This window comes from Rasamsonia byssochlamydoides, assembly GCF_041956645.1.
Source record: "Rasamsonia byssochlamydoides strain NRRL 3658 unplaced genomic scaffold VTN77scaffold_53, whole genome shotgun sequence".
NCBI lineage: Eukaryota > Fungi > Ascomycota > Eurotiomycetes > Eurotiales > Trichocomaceae > Rasamsonia > Rasamsonia byssochlamydoides.
Window position 1 is genome coordinate 72,652 of NW_027192436.1, and position 12,717 is coordinate 85,368.

A 12,717-nucleotide genomic window follows, 5' to 3' on the forward strand; every position below is an offset into this window, starting at 1 on the left:
CCTGAGGAGGACCTCCTGCACTGGGCTCCGTACTAGCCTCAGGAAGCGGGAGCTAATCTACCTAGTACCTAGGTTCTGTAAGATCCGCACCCCCTAAACCGATCACCGCGAGTAGGCCTGCCATTCAAATAGATAAGACTACATTCTAGCTTCTACCACTGCATCTAAGACTTTTCTAGCTTCAATTTTTGGTTCTTTAGCTTCTATATGTGTCTGCAAAATCTTTACCTCCTCTATAGCCTGCTTAATCTATATAATGTTAGCAAAATGTGTATTTAGATCTATAGTAACCTTGTTCTTTGATTTCTAGACCTAGAAGGCATATAGTTGAGAATTCTACTTTAAAATAATTACTTCTTGGAGTGCTTATTAAATAATGAGCTAGCCTATAGCCTTACTTGCTTTTATAAATATTATATAGGCTATTCAAGGGAGAATTTTTTTTTGCAATGGAGTAACTAGACGCTTTATATATATGCATCTAATTCCTTGGAGTTGTAAGAAGTAGATTTGGGTCCAAAAAGGCATTCTTGCTATATGGGGAGTAGTGGGCCTTAGAGAAGATGGTTAGATTTGGATTTGATTAGAATTGAGACCTTTTTGATAAGTCATAGAATACTAGACTAGCTACTTTTCACCCACTTCTTATTATTATTAGACTCGTGGCGATATCCTAAATTATATTATAGTATTGTATAAAGTGCTACTTCTTAATTAAGGTTGTATCATTAAGGTAGGATAATTTTTAGATTTAATGTCGATACTAGGATTTAATAGATGAGAAAGTGCCTAAATCAAGCAGTTAAAGCGAATAAAAAATATAGTGGTAAAAAGATGACCTAAATATTATTTATATAACATTTATATAAGAAGTTGATACTTTCGCGGACATGGAAGGTGGGGAACCTCCAGCTGGCACCGGCTTCCAGCCTTGGAAACCGTCTCCTGCCTGAACCTTCCTCTCTTCTTTTACATCACCTCTTCATCTAACTTTTCTTGCATAATCTCCGGCTAGTGACAATGTAGCTATCGTACGGTCATCCATGAATTCTGGCGAATCATACATTCCACCGCTTCTCAAGTCAACGATGGGATCCTTCCTTCTTGTTCGTTTGAATTCTCCACCAGGCACGTCGTCATGATCGTCAAACTCTAGCCGCTGGATTTATCGCGTGCTGTGCTTTGTCTATCATAACGACCGACCGGCTGGATTTCTTCATAGATACCTTACTGGCTCTTCAACAATATAGCTGTACTGCCACTTCGATATCAATCAGAGCATCGAGCTTGAGCCTTATCCTGAACTGCAACATGGATACGTTCAACGAGGAAATCGCGCTCCGGTAAGCATCCCAAGTATGAAGCAAGGATGAGACACTTGCCATCTGGGATGTCGACGTCGTTAGGTTCAGTTCCTTTCACCATTCACAGCCTTGAAACGGAGTCCTCAGTCCCACACAATTCTCGTTCCCGGGATTCTGCGAGGGCTTCCGGGAAAAAAAAGAAAAAGGAAACTCTCTCGTATAAAGATAACGGGTATAGCGAACAACTTGAGCTCAGAGACATCGAGCCGCGCCTTGAGCGACCTGACGATACCGATCCTCAACTCTCCAACCTGGGTGCTCTAAGAGAGTTTCTGAAACGTCCCAATCCAATTCCCAAGGGCGCTGAGAAGTGTGATACTGCTAAGGCCGTCCAAAAGCGAGCACAGAACGAAAATACTTTCTCTTTAGCATTGTCCTTCCTCATCGACCTGAAAACCTTCATTAAAATTGAGGGATTGAACTTTGTTGTCAATGCTGCGTGGGCTGACACACACCCTCTTCCTTCTTCTTTACCATCATCTCTCCGGATCGCACCACCTGCCCCCGATGTCACTATTGGCTACCAATCCAGCGCGATGAAGGACTTGCGAAAGTATAGCCGCGAACTTGGTAAATATAGTGCACCCGTCATCTGCGATTCGGATCTGCTTTTTCCGTTCGTCACAATTGGGGTGAAAGGAGACGCAGGAAGGAAAGAATTGGCTCTACAAAACTCTCATAATGGAGCTGTAATGTTACGCAATCTACGCCATCTTCGTGAGAAAGCACGCAGTAACGCCCAGGAAACGTTTGATAAAACGTTCGATGACAACATCCGCGCCTTGACACTCGGAATTCACAAGTTTGGTGTTGATGTGACTTGCCACTGGACCTCGTTTAAAGATGGACAGGTTGTTTATTGCTCTGCTATTCTCCGAACGTGGAATCTTATCAAAGATAATGATTGGTATGATGCACGGGCAGGGATTCGACTCGCTATCACTTGGATGATGGAAGAGAACCAATCGTGGATCAAAGCCGATTTAGCATCTATCAAGAACTCGAAGCAGCTACGGTCCACTCGCGCTCAGTCATTAATAAACCGCAACACCGAAGTAGAAAGGAGCCACATGACCTTCGTGCCGAACCAAATGTGATGGAGAACGTTCCCCAGTCCGTTGCCCCTCAGTCAGCAATCGATCGCACCATGACATGTTTTACCTCGTTTGCACCAAGGATCCTATCGAAAGAGTCGATGAATCGTCGATTCGGTACGGTGAGGACTAAGCTCATACTCATTATCACTTGTAGTACTTAGCTATGAACAATCAATAGTCTTTTGCTTTTACATTTCCTTGAACTGTTTATGTACATCCAATAATCATTGTTTTAAAAGGCGATAAGAGACATTAGAACGTTAAAATAGGGTGGAACCAATGCAGCGCCGGTCAACCTAGTCGCGCGACGGTCGCGAAGAGCTTACCCAACTCACCCAAACCTCACCCTGATCGCGCGAGCTCAGGGCGGCGTTGCTCACCTACTAAAAAGAGAAGGGCAGTCGACAGGGTGCTCGTAGATTTTCGCTCGGTAGGTACCATGTTGCTTTCAACTTTGTCGACGGGATTTCAGTGTCGAAAATAATACCGTACGCATCCGTGTCTATCGAAATTAAATAATTTTATCCCTTGACCGAATAATGGAACGTGGAGGAGCCCCCTACGTCACCGTGGCTTGGGTTCCGCCCTTTGCTCCACAGCACAAATTGCTTGCGTGTCAGGTATTTTATTATTACTTTAGAGCGAGTCCTTCATCAGAATGAGCATCCACGAGACCTCTCCATCAACGAAGATGCTGCTCGACTTCCCAAAGCCAACTATCATTTCCTTATCTTGTGATCATATGGTGATTGCTGGAATGTGTGATTCTATTGCAGACCGTGCAGTTGCAGGGCCGTTCCTTCCTCCCGCTCGATCGGCATCTTGCACAGATCGGCGGATCCCACTGGAGTCTCGAGACAAGAGAAGAAAGTGATCAGCCTGGAAGTCGCCGTGTCGTCACTTTACTCCGTACCTAATTTCTAACTCTCGACAATACTCCGTACACTACGACTCCTCCCAGCAGTGATCATCAACGTCGAGTCTGACCGGACGCACCAGTGCACCGCAACTGATGAACTACGGAGTACACACGGACGTAGCAGCTTACGCATTGAACTAGTGGCAGAATACTATTCCTCGAATATCTCCCACGCTCCAGGCTCCATTTGCAGTGCAATTTATAGTCAGAATCCAAGCATATATTCCTGTTAGGATGGGTTCGGTTAAAATAACTTGATCGATATGGAAGCAGCATTGCTGATGGTGCGGCCCAGGCAAAGCTTGGCGACAGCCAAGAACCAGCAGACTGGCAGCATTGGTGATGTCGCTGTCAACAGCCTTGCACGTGAGCAGTGAGCTCCCCCGCGGTTGCTCGTTTGGTACTCAGCAGCTCCTACCCCATATATTTATGGACACTCTGATCAGATCGGCAAGTAGAACCACTGTTGTGACTCCTCTGGAGCCAATTATGATTCCTTCGTGTAACAAATTTCCTCAGAGACTTCAGCCTTAAAAAAAGACCTCGTATTTGATGCACGGATGGATGGCCTTGCAGATTAGTAGTTCCCAGCTGATTACTTGCATGATGTAGCTTCAATTCGGAGACTATGTGGGTAGTTATGCCCGTCATGCTATCCCTCCTGGATTGCATTAAGCATCAGGCGATGGGCATTTAATAATATTAATTAACGAGGAAATCTACTGGGAAATACACCGATTGGAACGCGTTGCTGAATTATATATATTGGTCGTGTTGATCGAGATTCGGTAGAATTGATAGTTGACAAGGTAGTACCTAAAGAGTTGAAATTATGCCATTCGTAGTAGTATAGGTCTCCTCATATGCTTTGTACTCTGTGACTGCCTTGTTGTGAAATTGTGTGTGATCTTGTTGTGGTCCTTCGGAAGAAGCGTCTAGAGCATTCAGGAATCGAAGGCTTTCGAATCGCGTTCTCGATTGTCCCGTCCAGCCACTGCATGTGGATCCCCCGCTGCGCGACTGTTGGCAAGGTTTCGAACTAGCTGTGGCTGATGCCGCGATGGACCCTCTACAAACTCTACGGAGTACGGACAGCTCTGCTGCATTCCTTTAATAAATAATAGCTACTGCCTAGAGACTAGCAGACTAGCTGGATTCTCTTCAATTGTCCATCCAGGTAAATAGCTATCCTCGGCCCTCTCAACGGCCAGAGTGCTGAGTAATACTCCGTACTCCGTAGATCCAGCTAATACGATTGCTGTAAGGCCAGAGATCGTTAGTGTCCAACCCCTCGGACACCAACAGTGACCTCATGCGTCTACTGCCGTCTGTAGCGAATGGAACCTCCGTATTTTGTAGCAGGTGACACCATCGCCTGGGAAAACCTGAGCGTGCAGATCGCCGCGCAATACGTACTCCGTAGTCACGCAAAGGTGCCGGTGGTGTTTGCGACATTCGTAGAATAAAGCCTGGCTAGTGATGAGTTGGACGGTTTAGTGTTACCATCTTTAGATGCGCCCACTTCGGGTCGCGGCCAAGCCATCAGCCACTCCCAGCCTAGCCGACCCGACAAAAGCTGCGGAAGTGGAAGGGAAGGAAAGGGAAGGCTGTTTACGTTTACGAGAGCGACAGACAGTGATTAGAGACGACTGACGAGAGTCCAGCTGCTGCGGTACGCCCGTGTCACGCTTTCGCTCCTCACCATAAAAACAATTCAATCTATCTCTCCCTTTCGCTTTCCTTTTCCACCACCCGCTCGACGACCTCCCTTCTCCTCCGCTGCTGTCGCTGGCAGGACTGAGGCCTCTTCCATTCCTCCCCCCTCCGTGATGTCTTGCGTCTCCTGAGCGGAGGCGAGCCCTGCCAGCATTGGCGTCGACTGGCGACGAGTGCGACGACCGGAGGACCAGACCACCCTGACAGATTGCCTGGGAGGGTCTGATCGGGCTGGAGATCTCAATCGAATTGATTCGAATAGAACAGTCAACGAACGTGAGGACGGATATCGACGTCGTGGAGAACACGAGGGCCCGACCTCACCGAGGTCATCCAAATCCGCTCCGATGGTCGTGATGCGTGCGGGCAACGACGCGAGATGGGAGGATAATACGCTATATGTGGGACGATCGACTATTGCACGACCGCTGGAGGGGTTGAACGCGAATAGAGATGGGATGGGTTCGTCTGTGTCGGGGGGTCGACGACGTCGCCGATGGAGAGGTTTTGCGGCGAGATACAATGGCGGCATCTATTTCCTCCTCCTCTTCTTCCTGATATCCATTTTCTCTCCAGCAGACGCAGCTTTCATCAATTTCGACAATTGTCTCGAGGAGAGCATCGTCCAGTCGAATCCCCAGCAGCTGCAGTTCGTTCCCATGTTCCTGTCCGTCCACTACGACCCTTCTACCGGTCCCAATCCACTCAACATCACCGTCTACGGAAACGTCACAGGCCTCGCGACGGATGTGCCTTATCCTCCTCCCGATTCCCCGCAATGGACGAATCCCAACGACACGGTCGGCAAGATCACAGACGTGAGCGTGTCGAATAACCGATATTCCACCCTGTTTACCACCTTGGATGTGCTCACCTTCACGCCGTATAACAATGCATCGCGGTTCTGCTTGTCGGTCATTCAGGGAGAGTGTCCGTTGGGCCCAGTCTTTTACGCCAACGCGTACGTTTCGTCATCCATCCAGTTCCCCCAGTCATACTCAGATGCTAACAACAACTGCAGGAGTAACCCAGCCGACCTACGGGCATTTTCCATCCAGCACGACCTCGGATCGTCGTATCAGTTCATGAGTATCGTCCCAACCTTGCGCGTCCGGTCCGGAGATGCGTCCGATGCAGACCTGGCATGTGTCTCTGCCATCATCACACCCGATCTGGGCTCCACGCTGCGGGGGCTGGTGGGGTTCCTCCCCCTGTTGATCCTGGTGTTTGTCGCCGTAGCAAACATCCTCGCCGCTATCTACAGTCCCTGGGGATCGACGGACCCTTTCCGTTGGACAAGTAATTATGGCCGCGACGAGGATCTCCTCCGGCTAGTCACGCCGGGTTTCGCGGATTGCCTGCAGTATATTCAGTTCATCGTGTTGACGGGAGCGTTGAGCCTTAATTACCCGGGATACTACCAACCCGTGGTGGCCCAGGGTGCCTGGTCGGCTCTCATGTTCAACCAGAGCTTTGTCAGCGCCTACAGCGGCAGGAATCCGGTCGTCGACGGGGTCTACACTGTGAACGGGACCTACGGTCTGGATCGGTACAGCCAGTACGTGGGGTTGACGGCTGTGCGGGATATCTGGCCGAGCATGGTGATCTGGCTGCTTGCCATCATCGCCGCGGTGACGGCGTTGACTGAAGTCGCTTTTGGTTTTCGGTGGGTCTATCATAGGCTGGCCAACGTCCCGGAGGAGGACCTGCGCGCGAAGAATATGCCGTTTACGATGGGCAATGTGATCCGGATCGTCTTTAACTTTATGTTGCTCCCCGTCATCTCCCTGTCGATGTTCCAGCTCGTCGTGGCGGCCGACTCTCCCGCCTACTCGGTTGCCCTGGCCGTTGTCTTGATCCTGGCGTTGGTGACCTTTTCATGTTGGGTGGTGCGTCTCATCGCGACGACGCGACCGCGATCGTACCTGTACGATGATCTCTCCACGGTTCTCCTGTACGGTCCGCTTTACAACACGTATTGTGACGATGCCGCGGCCTTTGCGTTGGTTCCCATCTTTATTGCGTTCATCCGGGGCATCGCCATTGGGGCGTTGCAGCCATCCGGCATCGCTCAGCTGGTTCTGCTGGCCATCTGTGAAGTGGTGCTCGTGCTGACTCTGCTCGCTTTCCGACCGTATCCGTCTCCAACGTCGATGAACCTGTACCAAATCCTTTTTGCGATGGTTCGATTTCTGGTGGTGCTGCTCAGCGTGTCGTTTGTTCCGTCGCTTGGGATTTCAGAGCAGACGAGGGGGTGGATTGGCTATGTGATTCTCTTCATCCATGCTATGCTTCTGGTCTTTGGGTTCTTTTTGAATGCACTACAGACGTTGATTGAAGTTGTTGCACGCCTCGCGGGGGCGGGAGGCGTTGAGGGGGCGGCGACTAGGGGTGGACTTGCCAAGGTAGGTCTTCTCTCTCTCTCTCTCTCTCTCTCTCTCTCTCTCTCTCTTTTTTTTTTTACACGAAAAAAAAGTATACCTGTTGTTTTCTTTCGTGATACTGAACTACTCTACAGGTCTTTGGTGCACGACAACTCTCTCGCCGCCATCCCAGAAGTGGCCACGTTTCTCGCCAGAGCATGGCCTCAGATGCTGCCATGCTTGCCCACATGGACGACCGGTCAACACAGTTTGGAGGATCGAGGGCAAGAAGTCTGTCGGGCAGCTCTGCTATGCTTTTGAACCGCCCTGCCCCCAGTGAAGGCCGACCCAGCCTGGCTTTTGAAGGTGGCAGTGCGCATGGTAGGACGCATAGCAGAGCGAACAGCAGCGGCGTCTACACCCCGACGACACCCGGCGCTCCGAGTGCCTTTTCCCATCCTGCAGGATATCAGCCCATGGCCGGCACTCCCAAGAGTGGCTCCATGGCTGGGTTCAAACCGACGGAACCGTACGACCCGTATTATCGGCCTCCGAGACCAAGGGGACGCACCGTCCCATCTGGTTCGATGGACAGCACTCGTCGGAATGCAGGATCGGCTGGTGACGCTGAGGAGAATGTTGGCGACGGTCCTGGCGAGCAGCCTGTTCCGGCCTATCTGGGCACTGCCCGGGACGATGCCGACTTTGACGACGGTCGACCGATGCGGAAGGATTATGCCGTCCGCGAGGTTGACTTCTACTATCGCGTCCGGGGACCTGCTCTCTCTCACACGGGGACTCGAAAACTCAAGACGGGACCTGCTGATCCCACCGGGCCGGTGTCGTCCGCGACAGGCTGGTTCCGCAGGCTGCTGGGAGGGAAGACAAAGGAAAAAAGCAAGGGATTTGAAGTGGTTCGGAGTACGCGAGCCCCTCCGCCGGGCTTGTTCCCACCCGGTGAAGGGGAATTTCATGAGCCATATCGAGATGATCCTGATGCAGTCGGTTCGGACGAGCCTGCTGGCGGCCATTCCCGTCAGATTTCCGGAGTGACGGCGTCGTCGTATCATGATTCAGAGGGGGAGGAACAGAGACGGGAAGAAGAGGATGCAGAGGATGCAGAGGAGGCAGAGGAGAGAGTGGGAGAAGTGCCGCAACTTCCTCAGATCGACTCGGGGGATGCGATCGAGCTTCCGAGCCGGATGGGTTCGAGGGCCAGCACGCATGTTTCGACCCGGCCGGCGGTGCCTCGCAAGAGCTCTCAGCGGCAGCCGCCTGGGCAGTCGTCTGCTGCCGAAGGAACTCTCGTTGCGATTCCAGGTTCTCCAACCAACGAAGCTGACGGGCGAAGCTCCAGTCATCTGCGTCCAGAATCCCAACCGGGACGGTTACCTTTTACGACGAGCGACTCGAGCAGCAAACGGGCGGGCTCGGTCGATTCGACGACGTCGACGGTGCACCGCACGGTGAGTGAGCAGGGCCAGCCGTCGGGCATGGGGTATGTGAGTCAACATCGCGCGGGGGCGAGCATCCACGAAGCGGCCCCTCCTCCGACGGGCAGTACGGCCGAGTTGGTGGATCAGACGACGGATTCTGAGTAGTCGAGCCGTCACTTTTCTACGTTGACGAATTTCCTTACCAAAAATCTGCGTTTATCTCGTTTGGCGTTGGACCTGACCTGACCTTGTTCATGATTTTTTTTCCCCCCCCACTTCATTGTAGCGTTATTCGATTGATGCTTCCCCCAAAAGACGGTTTGTACAGCATTGAGCCTGATTTTTGATTCGTGATTCCTTCTTGTACGATACGATTGGTTGGGCGGTGGATTTGTTTGTTTGTTTGTTTCTCGATTGTTGTGTGGATTTGTTGATTGTGTGTTTGCGTGTTTGTGAATTGTCTGATTTGTCTGACTTGGACTGGACTGAAGAGATATATACATGTCGACGTCGACGAGAATCTCGTTGATACTGATTGATTGATAACTATGGGATAGGATAAGATAGGATAGGATATGATAGTACGGTAATGAATACATACTATCAGAATAGGAGATTGAGCGATTGATTTAAATACTTAGGAAGGAGATCGATATAGTTCAGATGTGTTTGGTATATTCTTTTGTTCCTTCGTGTCTGTTTTACTTTGTCTCTTGAGTTCTTTTCTCTGCTGCTGCTGCCGCCGTTGCTGTTGCAGGATCAGGACGAGAACTAGAACGACAAGGAACTACGAGAGCCAGGACTTCCTAGGACAACGCCGCATGATTATGATTGCCCTCAGGGTGTCGATCGATTCGAATTCATCTTGAGTTTGAGTCTTTGACAAGGATAGGAAAGGAACATGAAACATGAAGAAATGACGGTGATTATTAGAAAGGAAAGGCGAGGAAGATGAGAAGAAAAAAACAGGCTAATTTTTAACCCCCCCCCCCCCCCCCCCCCCCCCCAAAAAATCGATGTGCCCGGTCACTCACTTTCTATCTTCCTTCCTTTTGTCTCGTCCCGGGTCAATAATTTAATTTGCTTGCTTCATAGGTGAGATTACTAACTATTACCCTAGGACTCCTAGGTGGTGATATGTATGTACATACATACAGTACCTACGTAGCCAAGCCAGTCCTAGAGTATAGCTAAAACATGGCAGGGCAGAGTAGAGCAAGAAACAGGTTAGTAGGTTAGTTAGTTGATTAGTTAATCATGTTTAAATAAAGAGGAGAGGAGAGGAAGCAGGAGCAGGAGTATTCCCTGATATATAGTATAGTATAGTATAGTATAGTATAGTACGGGGTAGATGATCTCTTTCTTTTGTTTTATTTTCTTTTCTTTTGTCCAGAGATATTATTTCCCCCCTGTTGATGTGTATGTACATACATACAGTACATAGTTTCTGCAGGATTCCAATCGATCGATCGATCTCTGGAGGGGCCTCACTTCTGCTGGCTGATTTTTTATTTTATTTATTGTCATGACTTTTGTCATCCATCTTATCTCATCTTATCTCATCTGATCTCCTCTTATGTCCTCTTCTTTCCCAGGGAGGTCTTGTCTTGTCTTGTATTCAGGACCTATGTATGTATGTGCATAGGTCATCTGCAGATAAATGAGGTAAGCATGTGGTTGACATGTCCATTCCGTTCAGCCATTCGGCCATTTAATTCAGTGCGATATAGTATAGGATAAGATACTTAGGATAGGATAGGATAGGATATGGATATTATCGCGTGGTCTGGTTGAGGATGCATAGCATAGAATAAATATGAATAGTTAATTAGTCCGACGAGTAGTCTACTTACTATGTGCTTCCTTAATTACCGGTAAACGGCTACCCCTGGTGATATTTCTTGATGGATTTCTAGCAGCGCGTTCATTCCATTCCATTCCACAAATAAACAATATTAAACAATGTTACAGTCGCGTGGTATAAGATACATTACCTACCTACCTGGGTATTGTACATACATGATGTTGATATCTGACGAATCACCCGCCAAGTCCACGAACGGATTGCCAATCCAGCCCTAGAATGAGGTGATCGCTCCGTCGCCCCTATCAGATGAGCGCATTCCGATGAAACGGTCCTGCCTCGTTGCTGCTTATCTGTGAGGTGATGATAAGATGAGGGGTAGAGGCATTTATTAGGTATACTACTCTGTCAAGATGAGGAGTATACGGGGTAGTATGATTAATGATAGACGGAGTCCCTCCGACAAACTCATTCTATTCGCGTGGTTGGTCCTATATCGGATCTTTGTGCAGGTTGCCAAGCAGTGATAGTATAAAAGGGAATATACTTGGTCTTTCTTTCTTTCTGTTATATATCCATCACTTCTCTTCCGTCCAGCTCGCAGCTTGTTGAATCTTGCAGAGAGATCATAAACAGGAATCAATCCTGATAGAACAGACTGTCAAAGAAGATGGCTACCCTTGCAGAACGTGCTCAGCCTGTGCCAGAGGGGTCTGGTTCTGGCTCGTCTTCCGTGCAGAATGGCCACCAGAATGGCTCGTCTTCCGGTTCGTCCAGTCCGTACGACTTCGCCAACCTCAAGCCCTACGTACACCCCCCCGAAACAAAAGAAAACCTCCCCTGGGCCGAACTCGTCACCCTCGACCTGGAGGACTTCCACCGTCCCGGGGGCAAGCAGCGACTGGCCGCGCAGCTCGAACACGCCGTCCACCACGTCGGCTTCTTCTACGTCAAGAACTACGGCCTCTCGCAGGAGCAGGTCGACCGGCAGTTCACGCTGGCGCGCAACTTCTTCGACCTGCCGCTGGAGGAAAAAATCAAATACGAGGTCGACTACGCGAACGCGGACTACAACGGGTATCGCCGCGCGGGGAGAGCCAAGGCCGGCGCCATCCGGGACAATATCGAGATGTACAATTTCGCCAAGTTCACGAAGGACTTTGAAGGGAAGTACGACCATCCGCCGCTCATCAAGGCCCACTTGCCGGAGATCGAGGTGTTTGCGAAGGCGCTCCACGCCAATGTCGTCCTGCCACTGCTGAAGCTCTTCGCGATCATCCTCCAGCTGCCGGATGAAGACTACCTGGTCAAGCAGCACACGTACGAAAAGCGCAGCGAGGACCACTTTCGCTATATGAAGTACAACCGGCGCACGCCCGAGGAGCATGCTGCCAGCGAGTACGGCCAGACAGGCGGCCATACCGACCTGGGCACGCTGACGCTGCTGTTCCGCCAGCCCGTCGCGGGCCTGCAGATCCTGGGCGAGGACGGGCGCTGGACGTACGTCGCCGCGCAGCCCGGGACCATCACGGTCAACCTGGCCGACACACTGTCGCATCTGACGGGCGGGTATCTCAAGAGCTCGATCCATCGCGTGGTGGCGCCGCCGCGCGATCAGTGGCAGTACGACCGGACAGGGCTGCTGTACTTTGCGCGTCCGCACTCCGACACGGTGCTCGTCCCGATTACGGACTCGCCTGTGCTGCAGAAGGCGGGCGTCAAGCCGCGGTTCGACAAGCCGATCACGATGGCGGAGTGGGTGAAGGCGAAGCAGACGATGCAGCTGAATCCGCATCTGTACGAGAAGAAGCGCGAGGCTGATGGGTCGGTAGAGTTGATTGCGGGGTATAAGGACCGGAGGTATAACTAGGTGGTAGAATAGAGGCAGATAGGAAGATGACTGAAAGGATCAACCAGAAGAGGAGGAGGAAGAAGAAGATTTTGAATAATTGGAAGACAGGCAGGCAGGCAGGCAGGCACTTTGCACTGTACTTGCCTTATCAATATCCCGCTTATCG

The 12,717-nt window shown here is 50.4% G+C and overlaps 3 protein-coding genes across 3 annotated transcripts; all 3 read left to right on the forward strand.

The window, feature by feature from the left end:
* Nucleotides 1-1,369: 1,369 nt before the first annotated feature.
* Nucleotides 1,370-2,461, forward strand: VTN77DRAFT_6838 (uncharacterized protein; the record flags this gene model as incomplete). Its single annotated transcript, XM_069423160.1, has 1 exon — nt 1,370-2,461. One exon carries the CDS (start codon nt 1,370-1,372, stop codon nt 2,459-2,461), a length of 1,092 nt encoding a protein of 363 aa, XP_069275856.1.
* A 2,982-nt stretch (nt 2,462-5,443) lies between these two features.
* VTN77DRAFT_6839 (uncharacterized protein) lies at nt 5,444-9,060 on the forward strand (the record flags this gene model as incomplete). The annotated part of the gene is made up of 3 exons (XM_069423161.1): nt 5,444-6,057; nt 6,118-7,501; nt 7,615-9,060. 3 exons carry the CDS (start codon nt 5,444-5,446, stop codon nt 9,058-9,060), a joined length of 3,444 nt encoding a protein of 1,147 aa, XP_069275857.1.
* Nucleotides 9,061-11,369: 2,309 nt separating this feature from the next.
* On the forward strand, nt 11,370-12,569 carry VTN77DRAFT_6840 (uncharacterized protein; the record flags this gene model as incomplete). Its single annotated transcript, XM_069423163.1, has 1 exon — nt 11,370-12,569. The coding sequence occupies one exon, from the start codon at nt 11,370-11,372 to the stop codon at nt 12,567-12,569; it is 1,200 nt and encodes a 399-aa protein (XP_069275858.1).
* Between the last annotated feature and the right edge of the window lie 148 nt (nt 12,570-12,717).